Raw genomic sequence first — 23,227 nt, 5'->3', positions numbered from 1 at the left:
GTTTGGAGCCAATCGATAAACGCAAGGCCTCTAATAGCTATCATTGAATACTGGCTAGGATTCCACAACACAATTAGAACATGTTATAAGGCGCTTTGGAAGGCACACAATACCCTAATGGCTTTCCATATTATGTGCACTCAACAACTATTCAGTATCGAAGCCCGGTATCGAAGTTACGTAATGTTACTATGTCAACAGTGCTTGGTTCCGATACCATCACGGAGTTTCGTAACTACTTCGTGGTCTGATAGTTATATGATCAATGGTCTGATCTACTTGGGTTCGATCCTTTTAAGAAAAAAAAAAATAGCTGATCATTTATAATGCATAAATGAATAAAGTAATGTAGTTACACAATTTGAAACATTGAGGCCGTTCTATTTTTCAAAGGTCATTTAACTGTTAAATGTAGTGGAATATATCACGCATTGATAGGTAGCAGGTGGAGCAAATTTTGTCAGCGGTTTTTGTTGCCGTTTGATCGCAGTGCCTATTTATCTAAAAAAATAAGAAAATTAAATTTAAAAAAATTCACAATATTCGTTCGTAAAATGGGGACAAAATCCAAAAACATTTTTTGACCCTTCTTCACATAAAAGTGGGGGCAGAAATCAAGATTCGAACAAGTACCATTCACCATTCAAGGCGCACCCTCTACCGACTGAGCTAACGGGTCAGACAATAGAAGGGTGTAATTTTGAACTGAAGAATATTAAAAAATATGAAGAAATTACAATGTTATAAAAAGATTTACCAAAATGAGTTAGGGAGGACAGTTTTTATGGTCTACTTAGCTCAGCAATGCTTTGCTGTCTTCGATAATGGTTCATGTACGCTAGAGCGTTCGATAGGAACAAGCGAACAGTATACGAGTTTGCTGATATCTATCGGAGCGTTCAGCAGAGCAGCAGGATTATAGACACGGTCGATGGTAAAACCAAAATCAATTTCCTTTGTGTTCAGTAAGTACATAACGACCCACTCATCACCTACTCAAGTGGTCATTAAATAAACATGTCTAGGTCGTGTCTGTGGTCAATAGAAAGTAAATAATGTGTGTAAGTTTATGTTTACATAAAGTGGTGTAATTAGGTTTCAAGGGGTTGTTAATTCAAGCATGGTCGTAAAATTGATTCGATCGATATTTTGGTCAATACAACTATCGGAGCAGAGTTGTCAATTGAGCGGAGCCTAAAAGAGTTTGCTACAGGCTTTAATGGGTTTGGGCTTTGATAAAAGCCAGGTACCTCTCCGATACAATGCGCTATCGAAGACAGCAAAGCATTGCTGAGCTCAGTAGACCATAAAAACTGTCCTCCCTTAGGTATAACGTATGAATCGATTTACAAATTAAGTCCAATGGCACTTTGAGAAAGAATACCTGAAGAAACCCCCAAAATGGTGCTGCTCTAGCAACTAACCTAGTGACCTAAAGTATTGGGTCATGTCACGATATTTTTTTCTGAGGCATTATGTCCAGGTTGCTCAATTTAACATACACGTATCCTTAATGCTGTTGAGATTTTACAAGGATGGCGCTCTCACATTTCTAAGAATCCAAAAGCGCCATTAGGCGAACGTTTACGGTATGGCAACATCAAGGAGTACTATCTTGATAATAATGAGCTTGTTAGTATTAAATGATGCGAAGATTTTTACTCTTGGATCTTTATTCTCTTGGGAAGGCTGGTATCCTGTTGGGCAACACGGTGGTGCAGGGGCTATCTTAGTCGCTCTAGATAAAATTAATGCCGACAACATCACTTTCCTTCATTTACATAGCAACGGCCATCGCTTGGAATTCACTTATGCGGACACAAAATGTGATCGTGGTGTTGGACTTCCATTTGTTGCGGATATGTTCTACGGTCGAGGCTTTCCCGCCATAGATGCATTTAGTTGGCCCAGGATGCAGTGTTATATGCGAGCCAGGTGGTCACATGGTCAAGAAATGGAATATACCAATGGTATCATTTATATGTACGAGTACAAAGTTATCTAATAAAACACTGTATCCCACATTTGCAAGAACAGTAGCCCCGTCGTATAAAACGGCGCCGTTTTTTGCATCGATTATGAACAGATATAATTTCAACCACGTGGCTATATTTTATAGTTCGGATTCGATCCAAGTATTATCGGCTGCAGCAATTAAAGCAGAGTTTGAGAAAATGAAGGATATAATAGTGACAGAGTTCTACGTGTTTGAACCTGGACCGTATGGCAAGCAGCAGGAATATAGGGCACTAATGGAATCTAAACAAACCACAAGAGGTAAGCAATATTTGTACTTTGTAATATATCATTACGTTATAAGCCTCATACAGAATGTGTCATATTTCACCATCCTTTAAGTGCCATTTGTAATAAGTTTATAAATCAACAAAATACCATCAAATAGAAATGGTACTTTCTGGTAAGCTCGAATCGTTTTCGTATTAAAATTGCCAATTTTTGATACTACTTTTTGGAAGCATTAATAATTATCCAGGAAGTAATTATAAGTTAGATTTTTTAATAAAGGACCATCATTGGTCGGCTGCATGCAGTCGATCACAACTTCCTGCAGTGATATCTGTTCTGAGCTGCATTTCCAAAGTGTACTGTCTTCCCTGCCTCCCTTCGCCATGTTGAGAATCATCTTGATCATAAATGTAGATGAACTCATCTGATGGTATCTGGAGAATGTGCTCGAGCCATTTTATCTGCTGTTAAATGAGGGTTGAAATTGGCTGCTGATTGGTCATCTGGTATAGTCGCATTAGATATTCTATCATGGCGACGGATCCCCAGTATTATTCTGCCATTTGATGGCCGGTATATCAGGTTTATGTGATCAGAGGCAAGATGTTTTGAAGATGCTGATCTATTGAGTTGTGTGGGGATGTTTGTCAGATTCGGTAAGTTTCCAGAAGGCAGCCCATGCAAGAGCTTTACGTCGTCTTATTATCGCTGGAAGCCATAATGGATCCACGGTATCGGAAATCTGCCAACTCGCTTAATTTCTTCACCATCCAAAATCAGACCATCTTTGCAGTAGGCAGGTGTAATAACTACTGTTTTCCAATGTTGAAATGTTGAGTAGGCTGACTTCCTTAGCTGCTTCAATATGAAATTTAATATGTGGTTGAGCTTCATCCTTAACAGGGCAATTTTATCTGCAAAGTTGAGATCATTAAACAGTTTGGCAGACTTCTTGGGTGAGTGACAAGGCCATGTCCTCTTTCAGCTTTGTTCATCAGGAAGCCAATGATACAAACAAAGAGAAACGGGAAATATGAGAAAATAAGAAATAACAAAGAGAAATATCTCCGTGAAGTACTCCTGTAGTACAATGTAATTCCTCAGTCAGGATGCAGTCTACAAACACTGAACTTTAGTTGTTGTATAGCAATCTGATTGCCTTCACTATCTCCGGAATGCCATGATGTCTCAAAATAGCAAAATATCATGTCCTTGTCGATGGAGTCAAAGGCCTTTCGAAAATCGATGAATATTGTTACAAATGTTAAAGGATCAACTTTAATAATTTTGGATATTGGAAAACACAGTTGCCCTATTTATTGGAATCAAATTTCACTTAATCAATAGTATACTATCGTGTAGGCCGACACCCAAATAATCGGGAATAGTAAGATTTCACTACGAAAGAAACCAATAGCGCCGTTTTGTGAAAACGTTTCAAACTACAGTATAATGGGAGTTTATTGAAACTCCGTACACACAAAAACAAATCTAATTTAAAAGACTATAAAGACACAACAATTATAGTGAGTTTAATGTTCCTGGCATTAGTCTCGTAATTTACTGTGAATGCGCAACCGTCACGTTTTCAACCTCGTGTACAAGGACAAAATCACGTAAACGTATCTGGCACTACCTCGAGCGCATGGTGAGATACGTGTGATAGGTCTTTGTTGGAGGTTAGCTGTGTCTTCTCATGCAATGAAGCGAAGCTATCAGTGCGCATTGATTTCATATTCGTATAGATGAGCGAGGTGTCATTATGTACTTTTTCACCATTATTATTTTCCATGTCTCTTCCAATAAATTCCATTATCAATCACCTATTCCAATTCCGTGTTGTATTCATTATTCAATATTTCCTCCCTTTTTATGCTGAAATGCTGAAACACAAGGACACCGTTGCGTGTTTCGTGGGCAAAAATTTGCGTTATTAAATTTGATCCTTACAGCACCGGCCCTGACGGTTGCATTTTAAGTAATTGAATGTAGCTCACAGAATTAAAATGTAATAGTCCACATCCATTTGCTATATACGCCGTGCGTGGTAGAATCGATTAGACTTTGCCCAGGAGGTAAAATGAAATCGAGGTACATTGGCATATTCAGGAGAGGTAGCGAGACTGAGGAAGAGATGAACAAAACAATGACCTTTTATTTATAGAACGCGTGATTACTGTAACGACTAGGAAAGGACCGGGCCAGTTTCTTTGTTGTGAGCCAAAAAAATTAGAACGTAGTCACCTACTTGCTACTTTGATTTACGACTGTATTGTATTAGTCTGGCGGAACTTTGCTGTGGTAAAGAATCGGAGTAATTCACTTTATATTGTGCATATAGCAATTACTCTTATCTACTTATTCACTCTACTTTACTTATACCTTGATTACTATGTGGATCAGAATAGCAAAATGTGCTTTTCGTAAAACAAACTTCTATATTTGCTCAGTTTTGATTGCGCATACACGAACTGTCATGCAGATGACACATCGAATCGATCGGATATCATTTGAGAGGAATTCATTACAAGGATAACACGAGAGAAAATTGGTATGTCATGATGCACGCTACATTTTCATCCGGAATTATCGTGGTTACTTTTCTTTTTTGTTTCAACGAAGTCGGTGTCAGGGCTAAAGTTTTCAATTTAGGAGTTGTGTTTCCATGGACTGGTTTCTATCTAGTTGGGAAGCGAAGTGGTGGCGCAGTTACTCTTGCTATCGAGAACGTTAATGCAGATAATGATACCTTTCCCACCTTTCACGAAAATGGACACATGTTGAAGTTCTTTTGGGAGGACGATAAATGTGATGAAAGCGTTGGACTACCATTGGTGGCCGAAATGGCTTTAGGTCGAAACGAAACAGTCGATGCTTTTATAGGGCCTGGATGTAGCGTAATATGTGAGCCTGCTGGTCATCTTGTTGCGCATTGGAATATACCTATGGTGTCTTGGGGTTGCTCTAGTACCATATTATCTGATAAAGTCGTGTATCCAACATTTGCCCGCACAACGGCACCTAATTCAAATTCGGCACCATTTTATGTTGATATTTTGGACGATTTAAAGTACAATCGCACGATAATTTATCATTCATCTGAACATATCTGGACACTCACGGCTATTGCATTAAATGAGGTGTTTCACCAACATAACATAACCGTTCATGATTATTCGTTTGAAGCTGGTTTTCACATGGGAAGGGACATTTATGAATCCCTGAAAAGAACGAAGGATGAAACAAGAGGTGAGCCATTTTATATCTCATATTCCTGATGTCTAAATAATCCGCCGATATAATAAGTAGAACATGCATATAAAGTTCGGCAGTGACATAGTTGCGTATATTTCTAGTCGCAGTATTAAATTGCGTACGTAAAATTATTCACTCGCACGCGTACAAGGGCGATTTGTTGACACGCTTGCAGCGCAACCGCAAAAGAGCATTGGCGTCACTTGAGGTATACCAAAGAATAGACACTACATGCGAGAATATCCTCCCACACTCTCTACGGAGTAAACAACATCGTTCAAATTGAGTGCTGTACTCCAGGATCCAGAGGATAAAATACCCAGCATCCCATATTTATACCATGTGATACTATCTTTATTTGATAACACAATGAACATATTTCATTCTGTTTACTCCATTATGACAATTGAATCTTTGTCGCATAGCTCAGTAAATTAATAAAATTTTAAACGAGCGATTATTCGTAGCCTTAATATCTTTTTTCACAGCATTTCACACATTCTATTTAGGAAAAGTAAAAAGTTTCTAACCGATTACGTATATCCTTCTGTGCTTAAAGAAAGGGAGTCTGAAAAGTGATTTAAATGTTGTATTACCCTTTCGATTCAATACGTCTTCTGGAGTGAAAGTATATTTTGAATATGAATGTGAATTTCTAGAAGCAAGGTTGATATAACCATGTGTTTTTACCTTTTACAATGTTAAATTGACCTTAAATGACCGATTATCGTCATCATCGACTGAAACATGAACTGTGGAGCAATATACGTAAATTACCTTTATTTCTTAACACATACTGCAACAATTACGACACTAACCACAAGTTTCATCGATTGAACAAATTGAATAGAAATGATCGCAGACACAGATATAGGGAACATTCTTTATTGACACGTTACGGTACCGAGAGGTTATTCAAATTGTGATTGTGCTGTTTCATCGCATAGATATCAACACCCCACAGAATAAGATCCACGCTCACAGTCACATAGTGAACCTAGGACCTTTGGTTTACCGGTCCATTGCTCTATTACTGAACTAATGAGTTAGCTGATGAAGATTATTAATATACGTTGTACCACATCTCCAAAATATTATGTCAGATTAGATTTTTAACTATTTAAAATTACTGTCGATAGTTTCCTGACTTGCCTTGTCAAAAATAATGTTTCAGACGAGTGACACATTTTTACTGGATTAATTTGCTGTTGTGAAATATTCAAAGTTGAAATGTGCAATGAATCAATAAATATAGGCCTACCTTCAGTAATGATGATTAAGCTTACATCTGAGTAAAAGGTAAAGGTAAAGGAGACGATCCTGTATAAACAGTGATCGGAGTGCCCATCTCTCTTTCATTGGCGATTGGGCCAGACTCCTCCATGTAATGTTGCTATAGGGGGATCGCTACACCTCCTCTACAGTAAATTGCAACAAATGTGGTGTGAAATACATTTTGCTACCTTCAGGTTGAGTTTAGAGGGAAAATGGCTTCAGGAATCGGATAGCAACGTTTGCACAGTATTTTTGTGGGACCTGAGAGCACATCAGATACACCAAATTAAATTATGAAATCAAGGATGTCCTGCTAGCTCCTGCTGATATCAAATAATTTTGATTTTTTGAAATTCGCGATATAATACAAACTAAAAATTTGCCATACAATTTGTATTATTTTAATATTAATTATATAATTAATATATTATTATATATTATTATTATATTATATTATATTATATTATATTATATTATATTATATTATATTATATTATATTATATTATATTATATAGCGGTAAAACCCTTTAAATAATGGGACACATAGTAAACGGGTATTTAAAAAAAAGTGTGATTTTATAGTTATTACCACTTAATTCATACGAACTATATTGTATTGGTAATATATCTTTATTTTGTAATGTCTAATATTTACCATATTTATTCTGTAATTAAATTACGTTTGATAATAATTATAGAAAAATAGTAGAAAAATGGGACATAATTTGGCCACTGCTTTGGATACTTCAGTGTTATAATTGCGTTGAACACATTCATTCGATCTCCGAGACTTTGCTTTCTGGATAAGCATTGCTTAATATATAACGACATATTACCATGGTAACCGGACAGTAAACAAATTGCTATTGATGAAATGTTCTGTAATATAACGGGTCGCATAAAGCAACAACCCGTTTAATTGCTGTCGTCAAGCGGGTTTTACTCGGGTTATTGTAAGTCTGTATGCTGTCGGGTGTCCTATTACCTGAATTAATAAACTAACGTAAAATGAGGCGTGTCCGATTATGGGCATTCATGATAGATGTTTCAACTTTCATGATAGATGTTTCAACTTTCAATTAAACTATCAAATTGGCAATGTTTCAATACTCCGATTTATAGAATTAAGTTGAATAAGTTCACCTTACTGACCGTTAAAGTTTTTAATGGGGATAACAATTCCGCCATACCATGACAAAAGGAAGTAGGCCTAATGGAATTTTTTTTTCAAAATGCTTTTTATGAGTTAATCCATGTATAAATACAAGTATCTTCCTGCTACTAAAAATATGGCTGAGTTACGTCTCAGAAAAGTTGGAAAATCTTATAACGAATATTTGACACACAAAGTATAGGACACTCCACGAAAAATCACCACAATAAGAAGTAATGGACAGATAATTTGCCCAATTTTGATGATTTTAAGCAAATTAGTCACAATTGTTCAAAGTCAATTGTTACTATCTTACTAGTACCTAAACATCAAATTATCTGGGTATTTATTTAAATATTGAATAAATTGCTCCAAATTATGTTATTGTTCCATATCTCAATAACATAAAAATTGTCCATTACTTCCTTTTGTCGTGGTAGAGCAGAATTATTTATAACCTCCTTTAAATTAACATGATGCTTCGAGTATGAATTAGAGTTTGGTACTTGTTATATTCCAAAACAAAAACAATCATACAAATATATCGCAGTAATATCGTTAAACTAAATATGCACGGGAAGCCACGAAGTTTCCTAAGTCGGTCATTTCAAGTTATGAGTTTCAGGATAGAGGTTATCCACTTTACTCATGCGTGACTTCTAACAAAAGGCGCTGATTCCGGTAGTATTCATCATTCAAACCAATTCAATGCACGACCTCGGAGTTACCTGCATGACTTTGCGGGCTATTTTGAAGCAGTCATGGCTGCACATGCAGGTACTTCTTTTGAAAGTCCTAAACAAGGTATAGCAGTCGCTGATAGGATATGCAACTTATAGAACACGGATAACCTCTATTGGTTTTGGTTTTGCTCATGTGGTTTCCTATTATTCTGCTTAAGCTCTTGACTGACGTTATTACCGATATCTTTATCTGTACCCTTTGTTTGAAAGCAGTTTCGGTTTTCATTTCAGTTTGTTACATAACCGTGTGACGCAGAATCTGTTGGTTTGCAGTTACCTTGACGAAAGTATACAAACGAAGTGCTTAAATTTCGCAGTGCAATATTCACGAAAAATCGAACAAGTCAATCTATATTTGAAAGCGTGGTGTAGATGTTCAAATAATCCTTGGCTTATTTCCCTGTGAAAAATATATAGACCATCAAAATCGAATGTATCACAATATAACATATGTGATGCGATCAAGCAAAATCAGTCGGAACTCGGAAATATTGATTTTGAGATATAGCCGAATAAAGGAAATATTTCCCTTTGTTTCCTCTTGTTTTGGAAACGCTTTAATTGCTCATATTTTTGGAACTGGTTGTTCAATTTCAATGGGGTTTTCTGCAAAATCCAGCTTTGTAAATGTGTTTTACTATCCTGTAAGAAACTGAAAATTTATTATTGCCGAGTTCCGACTGATTTTGCTTGATCGCATCACATATTATCTTACGTGCAATTTGCAAAGGACGTGGGGCACGCCCTCTTAAATAATACTCCAGATATGGCTGACTGGTAGAATCGCTAATTTGGCGCCACCAATAATTTGTTAAAATTTAATATTCTCCAGACTGACTCTAGTTAGATTTGATTTATCAAGCCAGTGGCTTTCTAAAGATAGCCATCATTAGTAACAGTAATAAATTCCAGAGTTTGTATGTTATTCAATTATATCATGTCGTTCTTATAAGCAGCGCTATTTCTCTAATCACCCGTTTGTCCACAAAACTTTATTCGAATATTTGAATAAATGAAAACATGCAAGGGTTAAAAATAAACCTCTTAAAACTTTTTCTCCTTTTCCCAAAAATTATTTATTTATTTTGTCCATTTTATTTTGTCATTCAATACGCGTACGACTTATATACTATACCATAGTTTTCATATATCAATTAACCAGGTTTGAATATTGTTTTTCACGCCATGTTGTTCGTGTAGGTATCGCTGTTTCTTAAGGCTCCTTTTGTATACAAAACATTTTCAAATGTGTTTTAAGCGCCAAATTTACTACACCGTGTCGTGTCACCCTTTTAAAACTTGTCCCTTTTCTGAGAACAATATTTTCCATTACCATTAAATTAATGGTGTTAACATAAGGTTAAATAGGCACCTAAATTTGTGTAATTAATTAATAAACAATTAATATTGATTAATTATTAATTAATATTAATTAATTAAATCAATTAATTAATATTAAATAAATAAATAAATAAATAAATAAATTTAATTATTTAATTATTTAATTATTTAATTATTTAATTATTTAATTAATTAATTAATTAATTAATTAATTAATTAATTAATTAATTAATTAATTAATTAATTAATTAATTAATTATATTGTACAAGTAAAATTAGCACAGCAATACAAATCTGTTTCGTTTCAGATTTGTATTGCTATGTGCTAATTTCACTAGTATAATAATATATTTCGTTCCTATATTTTAAAGTTGAGCACTGTATCTAGTGATGGTTTCAGAGTAATTTCTTACTATAATTAATTAATTAATTAACATTATTAAACAATCAACCAATCATCAAATAAATATATCAAACAATCAATCAAACATACACGCAATCAATCGATCAATCAATCAATCAAGTAATACAATATATAGGGTCATTTATACTTCTTAAAATAATTCCCAAAATATTTTACGAAATGTAAAAAAGTATGTATAGTCTTATGATATGTTGAAAATCTTGGAATTATTTTTTCCTTGCCTATTTCTTCATTCATATGTTATATAAATGTTTTAATCAATATTTATTGGTTGAGAGTAATTTAGGTGGATGGGGTGGGTGAAAGAAGTTTGTGTATTAACACTTTCTAGGGCGGTAATTAAAATTGTTGTATAAGATGCATTTAGATTGCTAAGATGCAGAATGGATCCATCCCAGTTCTTAAGTTGATTTAAGATCATGGGGCTTCACCTCACACTGTCAGAGTCGTGAGACTTAAGGAACTATCGTTCTAAAGCAATTTTATGTTATGTAGAGTGAGATAATGATTGAGAGCATGTTTGCAATAAATAGTTCAAGCAATGAACCTATTCATCTTGTGCTGTGTAAGTAAAACCATGCTTACGTCGATCTTTGCTTAAATGACAATAGCTCCCAGATGCAACAAACTATTATCTTCAGATTATTTCATCAATAAGTTAACATATTTCCCTTTCTATTTATAGTATAAAAAATATATTAACTAGCAATTTTATAATTTTGATATATTTTTGAAAATGTCGCATATCCCGGTACCAATCATTTTGATACACTCTGTATTGTTTGAGGGCTGACTCCTATGGACTCAGATGCAACTTTTAACACTGATTAAAACGGTCTCTTTTTTATATCATGAACTATTATGACCGAACGCAATGATGTTTATAATTTTGTCCATATGTGTAAAACAAATAAGGCTACCCAAACTGTTTTACACGTTTGCATTTCATCAAATATTTGTCGATTTATTTTAAAAGTATTTAGGTGGGAACTTATAAGTTGTGGACCCTATAATTAACTATTGAAGGAGCATTTCATGATCCTCAGCCTCACCATCCCCAACTTTTTAATACTCCAAATAGATATTTATACCGGATCCACGAGACTACATCACGATTGTGTGTCTTGCAGATTCAATCGTTTGACGAAGAGTTCGTCCAATTCGTTTTTTCGGACTGTCTACAGCACGATATTACAACATATTGGGCTCAGTAATACACGTTAATTAAGTGTAACTCGCTAATATAATGTTCGAAAAAACGAAAAAAAGTTTGGAAATAAGCTTTTTTCATTAATATCTATTGAACCTTACCCTAAAAAGAGGATGTTAGTCACGAAGTACCCCTTTAAGTAAAAACGCTACAATAAAAAAATACGAAGAATGATAAAGATAGATAAGCATAAACTGTACACGTTCTGTGGTTGCACGCCAATTGAAAAGAACAACTTTGCACTACTACTACTACTTTTTCATTTTAATTCCATTGTAAAAGGTTAATCATCGACATGCTTCGTTGATAATGTGGCACCCATCCAGTTCAAATGTTATACGTGGCGTAACCATGGTAGTATGACACACTGGATTGACGACGTACACATACATACACCTGTTATTGTAAATTATCTAAAGTCGTGTTCAGACGAGGGACGAGACGCGTCGGACCCTCGAGCCGCAAAAGCCCAAGTGCGACACTCCAAGTGTGTCTACACGACGACAGTGTTTCGTCAATGACACATACAATTACCCCCGGTACGTACCCATAGTATCGCTGTGCTGTGTGGAGTGTACGTCGAATACGATATATCGTGTCTCAATAAAGTGTTCATATGGGAAGCTCATATTTCAACTCCTAATGCCCAGATATGCTAGAAAAATAAAAAACAAACAATTATATGGTAAAGTTAAGTAAAGATGCTTAATAATTCAGGAACAACTTTTTAAATAAAATAAATAAAATCAGCATTAATTTGTTTTTAGAAATATCACATTCAAATGCTTATAATTGAAGGCCCATTCAGTGATCCCAGGGAAAGTGAAAAAAAATTGTGTAAAAAGTGAAAGATGAGTAATTAAAATTGCCATTAGGTATTTCTTTAATTAAAAAATTGACAAAAAACGAGGAAACGAACAATATTACTGACAAAGTCGAAGCCCCATTTAAAGAGATGTGGCGAAGTAGTTACAGATTCATGTAAAATGTCTTATTTTGTCTTTAACACAGTTTTAGGCTGACATGTTATAACAAAGGTGCCAATATCTGAATGTTGATTATTACGAATCACTGAATAGGTTCTCAGCAACAAGGAAGGACAGAAGTGATTGGGACATATGGGGAGACCACACCTGAAGTGAACTTGAAGTGTCGTTCAACAACAGGTTTTTTGTTGGTGGTACGTCACCTCAAATTATGAGATACATAAAAATCTATTCAAACCACCACAATGCCCCTAGAATTTTCAGACACCTCAAATTTGATTATAATGTACCGTATTAGCCTTTAAGACGGGATAGTATGTTAACAATTTATAACAATTAGTTGATTCTTTTCACAGCCTTTTCTAATATTCAAGCATGACCTTGATGTTATTTTACTCCTCGTGTCTACTACCACAGTTGTACGACTTTCGCAGGGATGTTTAGCTCTTTTAAAGCTTTGTGGGCGCCCTCTACGGAGGGTGCCCCTTATTTGTCTTGAAGTTGCAAATTGCTTAAATTTTTGCTTTTATTAGACTTACTTTGCATCTGTTTTGTTTCAATGTACGAATTAGGAATCTGTTTTGTTTAACAGTTAGAATAAATAACACAACGAAGTTGGTTTTGATTTTATTACTATTTACTAATATGCTCTGGATGCAAGTAAAGTACATACATGTAGTTCTATATACAGTAGGGATTAACGCTTGAAATACGAAATTAATGAAAACGTCTTTTAGGCATACCATATGGTAGATACACGCAAATCGCCATTTTGTTTTGTAATTTTTGACGTTTCTAGAATTGCTCCTAATTCATGAACCCATGATTGTAATAGTATAACGTTTGGAGGGTCGTATTTGACATTCGTTATAAACACTGTGTAATGCAGAACCGTATAAAAATTAAATCCTGTGCGTATAGGCCTGTTATCTTTGTTTGAAATAAAAATTAATTGATTAATAAAAACACCCAATACACCATGAGTTTTGTATTGCTTAAGGTTGGTCTGAACCCTGGAATTATGGAAACTTTCGGGCCTCATAACTTCTAAATTGTTGGTCTAAAGTATATAAAAGTATACATATTTAGAATGGCAAAGACTTGATAAGTTCATCTGTGAGGTCAAATTTGGGCCAAAATGCCATTTTGGCCCAAAATCTAAAAATAACAGTTTTTGGCCCACTTCTTTTCGTGCATCCTAACAAAAAATTTCTTGGGCCAAATTTTTTATTAATTTTTAAACACTAGATCAAAATATCTAGGACCCGTTTTTTCATTTTTTTGAATTTCGACCAACTTTGAGAAATTTGCACCAAAAATAATAAAAAAATGCTAAAAAAACAAAAAAATCATAAAAAAGCCCGATTTTGGCCCAATCTTCAAATATTTTTGGTGAAATTGGTTAAAATTCAAAAAAATGAAAAAACGGGTCCTAGATATTTTGATCTAGTTTTTAAAAATTAATATAAAAAAAATTTTGGCCCAAGAATTGCACGAAAAGAAGTGGGCCAAAAACTGTTATTTTAGATTTTAACCAAAAATGGCATTTTGGCCCAAATTTAACCTCACAGATGAACTTATCAAGTCTTTGCCATTCTAAATATGTATACTTTTATATACTTTAGACCAACAATTTAGAAGTTATGAGGCCCGAAAGTTTCCATAATTCCAGGGTTCAGACCAACCTTAAACAACTTAAAGCCTTTTAAATACAGCGACTCTGTCTAACTATTATACCTTTGGCCTTCTTAACCACCGTTATATCAGTAACCAGGCAGGCAGGTCAACTTTGTTTTAAGGACCCTAGCTCGTCACACAGAGTGGCGAAGGCCGAAGTATTTCACGTATAAATTGTGTACTTTGAATGAGGTTTTATTAGTGTTAAGATATTTTCCCTTATTTCAGAAGTAGAGCCTATGCAAGCTTGATCATATATCAGATATGATGGCATTCTTCCATTATCAATTTTGTAAAATCGGATTTTGCCCCATAATTTATCTCTATCGGGGGCTATATTTGTCTTTGAGCTGCACCCGTAGCCACACCCAGCCATAGTTAATTTTGATTTTTAACATACCAATATTCTGTTTTTTATATTATATGATATCGCATATTACCTCAAATATGTACTAAAGTGAATTTTGACAAACAGAGGGCGCTATCACTGTACTAAAGTATCTAATATGCACTTATGTGCTCAATATTAGCACTTAAAGACTGGTGTACAGTGCTTAATATTAGCACTGTTGTGAAGAGACTGGGTTGGTTATTCCTATGTAACAACCTTTTGATAATGTACACACGTAGCGTTAGCAACGTCAATACATTTTCCAACGTACATGTGGGTAGGGTCTACGGGGATGTGTTGACTGGTTTCTCGCAAGGGTCAGACTCTATTGAAAGTACAACAAATTTAGTTAAAAGAATAGGTCTACAATTACATTTTACGATGATGATCCATGATGATAATAGGTTAATGATGATGATGATGATGATGATGATGATGATGATGATGATGGTGGTGGTGGTGGTGGTGATAATGATGAAGACGTGCGTTTTAACGTGCGTATAAACGTACGGTCGACGTATGGAAAATCGCAATCTCTCTACTCTGCTTACTAGTGCGAGGCTCAATTATGAGCGTTAATATCACCGAAAAAATCTCAGGTGGGATTGCTAAACACGCAATTTGGTAGCGCAATTGGGCAACAAAACTACATCGTTTTTGGAGAAAATGTAAACAAAACTACATAACAACGTATACTGTACATCACATCGGCACAAATCTATGCAAATGCCCTCAAAACCTGTAGGGGTAGCAACCTCAGGAGTTTGGCCATCCAAGTAGCCGGGATTGCCAAATTTGCAATATGTTAGCATTTGGGTGACAAAATTATATTGTTTTGTTGCGACTGTTATAATTGTTTTAAAGTAGCCATTTTTATCCAAACGGCTACATTTCAGCACATCACGCCAAAGCTCCCATGGGGCGCCCATTCTTTTCTTTTTTTAAAGGAATTTTTATTGTTCTTTGGCGAGATTTGACTTGCCGTTATTCGGTAATTTTCCTGTGCGATTTTTTAAATTTTAAAATCTATTGGGGCACTTCCCCTGTCTCCCATGACGCTACGCCACCGTCTGGAAAATGCGTTGATTTTAAATTATCCTTGATATCTTTGGTGAAATAAAGCTGCTATTACCCTGATCACACATTAATATACAACAATAACAAAAATAACAATCAATATTTTTAAATAGAATTTCTGAAAAATATTCATATTCATCTAATTTATATAAAGTGAATAAACATTCAATTACCTCAGTCAGCGAATAAATCAAATAAAAAGACAGAAAAGAAAGAAAGAAAGAACTATATGCTGCGACCTTGTATGACCACAATGTCCAGTCTTGAACTTGAAATGACCCCTGATGACCTTGAAGTTACTTTGGACAAATTTGTCTTTTAGTGAAAAATGTATGAAGTTTAATAACAATAATGTATCTAATAAAAAAAGATCTCTGATGACCTTGAAATTACCTTCATCATGTTTTGAATCATATCAACATTGCATGTACTAATTTTCATAAAAAAAAAAACTAAAAAAGAAAAGGGAAGAAAAAAAAAAATGGAGGGGGGAGAAAGTATGAAAAAATGAGAAAAAGAACAAAATAAATAAATTCAAGCACACGGGGATTCGAACCCTAAAAGCAGAATTCATTTAAGGAGATTCATAGTCCAGCGCCCTACCCATTCGGCTACGCATCAACTTACGCAACTTCTTGATCTCAAAGCGACTATATATTTATCCGCATAATGGCTCTTAGAATAAACAAGCTTATTGGCTCTGGAATTACGGACGAACCGATGCCAAAAATCTCGTTTTTTGCAATAGTAGCTTCGATTTAGAATACAATGAAATGGTATAGCGAGTGGCAGAAAATTGAAAAATAAAGTAGGTAGTTAAATATCTAAATTAACATTCAACAATCAAGATAATCGATAATATAACAAAACTTTTTTTTGTCACGCAAGATTCTCCAAAATGTTCCCCCAAAACAGACGGAAATTTAATCGGTAGTACTGCATTTAGTTCTGATAAATGGCGACATTATTTCTTTGATTTGTACAATACAAAAAAGGAATAAGCAATCACTCTGCGAGTTAGAGGGCACACATTTGAAAAAACAAACAAAATTACATGAACACGTTTTTGATATCGTGAACATGGTGCGTAAAAATGATGTAAACGAAGTATTTTCAAACGGATTCGAAGTTTGCATAACCATACAAAAATAATGTAAAGCTATGTCCAACGCAACAACATTTCACTCACTGGGATATTTAATTGCTGAGAAAACTTGGTTTTAGAGAACAACTGTATACATATACGTTTTTTATACGCAGTATCCTTAAACGGTTTGCCAAGTTTTCCAGATTATATTGAGGGTCCAAAGATATTGCAGTCAGAGGTTCGATCAGCTATAAAAATGATGAGCAGAAATAAGGCTGCTGGGCCAGATGGAATTGTTGTTGAAATGATTGAAGCATTAGAGGATTATGGAATTGAGAAACTGGCAGGAGTCATCAACAGAATGTATGATGATGGGATATTTCCGGAAGACCTGAGCAAATCAATCTTTATTGCTCTTCCCAAGAAACCTGGCGCTGTGGATTGTGAACAACACCGTACAATTAGCCTTATGAGCCATGTTACAAAGATAATTCTAAGAATCCTGTTACTCCGTGCAAGAAGTAGAATAAAACCTGAGATTGGTAAAGAGCAGTTCGGCTTTGTAGAAGATGCTGGTACCAGGAATGCGATTTATGTCTTGAGAATGATAACAGAGAGAGCGGTAGAGATGCAGAAAGATGTTTTCATGTGTTTCATTGACTACTCAAAAGCCTTTGACAAGGTGAGACATGATCAGCTTTTTGAAGATCTTGGTAAGCTAGACCGGCATGGAAAGGATCTACGACTGTTGCAGAACCTTTATTGGAACCAAACAGCGTGCATAAGGGTGGATGGAGATTGTAGTGAATATACAAGCATTAAGAGAGGAGTCAGACAGGGATGTGTGATGTCACCAGATCTCTTTAATTATTACAGTGAGCTGATCCTAAGGGAGCTAGAAAAGGAAATGGTCTCGGTATAGGTGGACATAACATCACGAACATAAGATATGCAGATGACACTGTCCTATTAGCTGAGTCTGAGGAGGATCTGCAAAGGCTTCTTGATGCGGTGGTTCAGGAAAGTGAGAGGAAAGGTTTATCGTTAAATTGCAAGAAGACAGAATGTATGGTGGTATCAAAGACTGAAAGCCCAACATGCATATTGAAGGTGAAAGATCAAAGAATTAAGCAAGTTTCCTCCTTCAACTACCTTGGCAGTCTAATCACAGAAGATGCCAGATGTATTAAGGAGGTTAAGAGAAGGATTGCACTGGCTAAGTCTGCGTTCTCAAAATTAGACAAGATCCTAAAAAACAGTGCCCTCAGTATAGAGACCAGAATTCGGGTACTCAACTGCTATGTCATCCCTGTATTAATGTATGGAAGTGAAGCATGGTCAATAACAACAGACATTAAAAGAAGATTGGAGAGCTGCGAGATGTGGTTCCTTAGAAGAATGATGAAGATCCCGTGGACTGATAAAGTGTCTAATGACGATGTCCTAAGTAGAGCAAATGTGAACAGGAAGCTGTTACGTGAAATCAGAGTTAAGCAGCTCAAATTCCTTGGTCATATCCTCAGAAAGAATGGTTTCGAGAACCTAGTATTGACAGGAAGAATAGAAGGAACAAGGAGCAGAGGCAGGAAGAGAGTGATGTGGTTATCAAATCTGAAAGACTGGCTAAAAGAAAGGGGAGCTGAATATAAAGCGACAGAGCTTCTGGAGATGGCTTATAACAGAGAATTGTGGCATGACATGATCGCCAACGTCTTAGGATATGGCACCTAGAGAGAGAGAGAGAGAGAGAGATCCTTAAATGAGGTACGAAATCCATCCCCCTTGGCTTCTGCTTAGATGTTTGTTCATTAAATAACCTACGAGGGGCGGTCAAAAAGTCCGTGGAACAAGGTATGCTACTTTGACGCACGATAATGGATTTGATCTCATTTCAAAAGCTTGTTCCATCAAAACACAACTGCGAAAATATTCGATTTTTGCATTACTGTATATGGATAGGACACCCTGCAGAGTAAACCACCTCACAGGTACTACCAGAAGTGAATACAGGGTCATCATGGATGTTGCTCCCGATGGAGGTGAAAACTCAAATTTAATTTAACAATGTACAGTTACTGTAAATAGTGATGAAGTCCTTGATATTCAACAGCAAAGAAATGGTCCTTCCAGTTCAAGGATGGAATGAGCGTCCTTGAAGATCATTCAAGGTCCAAAAGGCTAGCTGACGACACCACTAATGGTATACGTGCTGGTAAATTGGCATTAACAATGAATAAAGAAAAAAAAGAAAGACGAGATAGCCACACAATATATCAACTCAACTGTTTTCAAAATAAATGCATTAACATTTTGGCATTTCAGAATGTCTTCTAGATGGGTGTCCCACTAAAGAGTGGCCCGTGGAGCAATCGGAAGACCTCCATTGTGTTGACATAGAAGGTTTCAAGAAAAATTGAGACGGGTGCATTAAGGTATTTAGTGGACCATGTTAAAGAGTGAGACAGAAAGAATTTGGCTAGTACTCATTCAAGTACCTTGTTCTACGAACTTATTGAAGTTATAAACTTCTGCAAGTTTTCAATCAATTTTTTCGTCGAATGCTTTCTTGCGAGATTTGTTACGAAAGAAATCACACATGGTTGCTTACGTCGCTTGGCAACAACATTTCTAGATCCTTTATACACACTATATTCTCTGGTCCTGTTTAAATTGTCAATTTTGTTCCGGATAACCCGATTTCTTCTTTAAATTATTTTTGTTATGCTCTGTTGATATCTCTATCACGGATGATGCTGGTGATGATTGATGTACGTAATTTAGACTGTGAGGGTTTAGACCCTCATCTTTGCATCTCAATAAAACACAATGTGCTTCCACGATGTTGAGGTTAAACATTGATTTTTCGCCAAAAAGACAAACATCGCTGAGGCAGCTGTAATGTAAGTGGAGTGGGAAGTCACGAAGCTTGACACAAGTGTGACAAGAATGAGTGTAGATGACCAGTGTTATAAAATGCTATTTCACTGCAAAAATGGAATTCAATTGACCTTTTCGGTAAATCCCATACGCCTTTGCTGGTTAAGATCTGAAATGTCGTCATCTGACGTCACGCTGACCAAATACACACAGTTTAGGGTGGGGCGAAAAACGCTTTTTTTCTCGGATCGACTTGGAACTCTCGGAGAATTTTACTGGGGTACATACTAGTATTGTGCTGAAATATCAGTAAGATGGAAGCATGTTTCACCCAGGCAGTAGATTTTCACAAAATCCCTACTTTTTTGCTATTTCTTACTGTATAACTCTATTAGAGAAATCAGTAGAAACAATCTGGGAAAAGTAGGCATTCAGATGCCATCTAACCAATATTAAATACTCCGGTTAGTTTTTGGACCCTCTAGAACATCACCAAATAGCAAGCAGTCTCCATTTGGTTACCATTATATTTGCTAGAGACACGTATGTAAGTTAAGTATTAATGAGCATTTTGTCCAGTTATACTCAGTCAAATTTCCCAAATGTGGTATTGTTGCATAGATATGAACTGCAGCATTGCCGAAAATAAATGATATATGATTTTCGGCTATCCATGTTTTCACCAGAGGTCAAAAGGTCACACAGCCTTGAAAATTACTACAAATTAGGCGTCACATGACCCTTTAACCCCTGGTCAAGTCAGAGCTGCTCTAAAATCATATCTCATGTATTGTTTGTACTTTTGCAGTTCATATCTACCCAACACGACCAAGATTGTGAAATTTGACTCAGTAGAACTGGGGAAATGCTCCATAATACTACCCCTACCCTTAATTTAGCAACTCAAATATCATCAATATTTAACTAAATACATGTCATTAGCAAAAAATTATGGTAACCAATTGGAGACTGCTTGCTATTTGGTGATGTTCTGAAGGGTCTAAACAAACTACCCAAATTGTTTAATATTGGCTATGATGTCATCTCAATGCCTACTTTTCCCAGGTTGTTTCTACTGATTTCTCTATATAGAGTTATACAGTAAGAAATAGCAAAGAAGTAGGGATTTTATGAAAATCTACTGTCTGGGCGAAACATGCTCCGATCTTACTGATATTTTAGCACAATAGTAGTATGTACCCTAGTAAAATTCTCCGAGAGTTCCAAGTCGATCCGAGAACAAAAGTGTTTTTCGCCCCACCTAAGTCACATATATCGAGGGCTTAGAGCCAGAAGTAGCTATGTCCACAATCTTACTCATTTCGGCAACAAATGGACGGTTAATTCCTCTATGATATACCATGTAAGTGACTTTGGGGTATGTACAATGTACATTGTACATGGTTAATTGCGTGTAACTAACCATGCTAACTGTTTAAGTGACCATGCATATACCCCAAAGTCACTTGCATTTATTATGGAGGGCAGAATTAACATCCATTTGTTGCCGAAATGAGTAACATGTAATTGTGGATATAGCTACTTCTGGCTCTAAGCCCTTGATATGTACACGTAACACATTGTGTCCATACGGGTCGTAAGGGCCCCCGCAGGGCAAGAAAGCAAGAGTAACCTTAATGTTGACGAGCTGTCTCTACTGGGTGACGGGTTGTCGATAACGAAAGTCACCCATTTCATACTTGTTTTTTACTCTTTACCCAATAATTTCCCTCATTTTTCAGGCCTTGCCCTCTATCGGGGGTAATTTATAGTTTCAGTTTGTTTGCTATTGTTATTGAGCAACATTGTGTCTTTATAAGCCTGCGGAGCAACCTTGAACAATATTGTCTTTGAGCAATATTGTCTTTGAGATAACGCCCCATAGCCATCCCAGCCAGCCCCACACCTCATTTCGATTTTTAACATACCAATATTCTGCTCTTTATATTCTATGGGGTCGCAAATTACCTTAAATATTTATTCACTACGTTGAAAACACGTACTAACGTGAATTGTGACCAACAGAGGGCGCTATTTTGACAACGGGGTACACCCTGCCCATACGTATGCTGTAATACAGAATATCCATCCCAGCACGGCATGTACCGTGCCCATACGACCCGTATGGACACAATGTATATATTACGTGTACATATGTATGATTGTTTAGCAAACATCATTACTGCCAAATGATGTGCGCATCAGCGTGACGTCAAATGACGACATCCCAGGTCTACCTGCAAAGGGGGATGTAGAATATTCGATGTAAAATTATATACGTATAATTCTAATTTCCATTCTATAGGGTCCCCAACTTATAAGTTCCCCCTAAATACTTTTAAAAATAAATTGACGAAAAAAATTGACGAAATTCAAACCTGTTATGTAGCCGTATTTGTTTTACACATATTGACCAAATTATAGCGTCACACGTTATTGCGTTCAGTCACAATGGTTCATTATGTAAAAAAAAAGAGACCGTTTTAAACAATGTTAAAAGTTGCATCTGAGTCTATAGGAATCAACTCTCAAACAATACAGTAGGCCAGGCCTATTCATGTCTTTGTTAAAGAAAACCTGACTGCTATGGACTCAAGTGCAACTTTCAAAACATCCTCATTTCTTACACATTGTAACCATTGTGACTAAACGCAAGAGGTAAAACAAATAGGGCTATACATATCTTTTAACATTTTTACATTTCGTGGACCCTATATTTCCAGTAATGCAATTTTGGCTAAATATTAAAGGAAATGGCAATCTAATCTGAATATCAAGTTTGAATCGATTTCGCTTTGAATATTTGTGTAAGAGCAACATAAAATCTCAAATGTTATCACTATGGAGGAGTGCAAGGGTACTCTTGAATGATGTTGCAGCAAGGTCACCCTTTATCCCGTTTTAATATAGAATAATCAAATCAAATCTAAAATAAAATCTTTCAAAGTTATTTTTTACTTAGAAAAATAACACCTTTACTCCTACACGCGTACTTAAATACACAACTTTATTAATACTGTATAGCATATAATTATATATAATGTAATCAACTGCAAAGGTCTGTAGCAGCTATTCTTTCATTTTCTATTATGCATTTTTAATTCTATTTTGTTTTTGAAGTGACATTTTTTTAAATTAAATTTCAACGACTGTTTGTTTTCTAATTATTAAATACAGCCGTATCCGATCATTTCCGTCTATTTTTGTCAATTAATGCCATGCTGATATTAAAAAGCGTAATTATTTAACGCCTTCTTCTATCTTTGACACTTTTCAACAGCGTAATAATACCAACCATTGGACTATATCACTTTTATCAGTAGGTAACACAAGTTCTTGTGAAGCTGCAGTTACGTAGGCTTTTGAAGACGCGTCACCTCTCAGTCGTGGTAGCTGGAGGTTTTTGGTTCGAACCTCATCTGGGGCTCAACCCAGGGAGACTCAAACTGTTGCTAGCTTGAGACTAAGTTATTATAACTATAA

At 35.7% G+C, this 23,227-nt stretch overlaps 1 protein-coding gene across 1 annotated transcript in view; it reads left to right on the top strand.

Annotated features, from left to right (window-relative positions):
• Positions 1-4,645: 4,645 nt before the first annotated feature.
• The window catches only part of LOC140142573 (atrial natriuretic peptide receptor 1-like), a 258,604-nt gene continuing 240,022 nt past the window's right edge, over positions 4,646-23,227 (top strand). The window contains 1 exon segment of the mRNA XM_072164567.1: positions 4,646-5,496. Coding sequence (XP_072020668.1) covers positions 4,806-5,496 — 691 coding nt within the window. The 5' untranslated portion in view covers positions 4,646-4,805.

This window comes from Amphiura filiformis, chromosome 20 (assembly GCF_039555335.1).
Source record: "Amphiura filiformis chromosome 20, Afil_fr2py, whole genome shotgun sequence".
Classification (NCBI taxonomy): domain Eukaryota; kingdom Metazoa; phylum Echinodermata; class Ophiuroidea; order Amphilepidida; family Amphiuridae; genus Amphiura; species Amphiura filiformis.
This window is presented reverse-complemented; position numbering and strand designations above follow the sequence as displayed.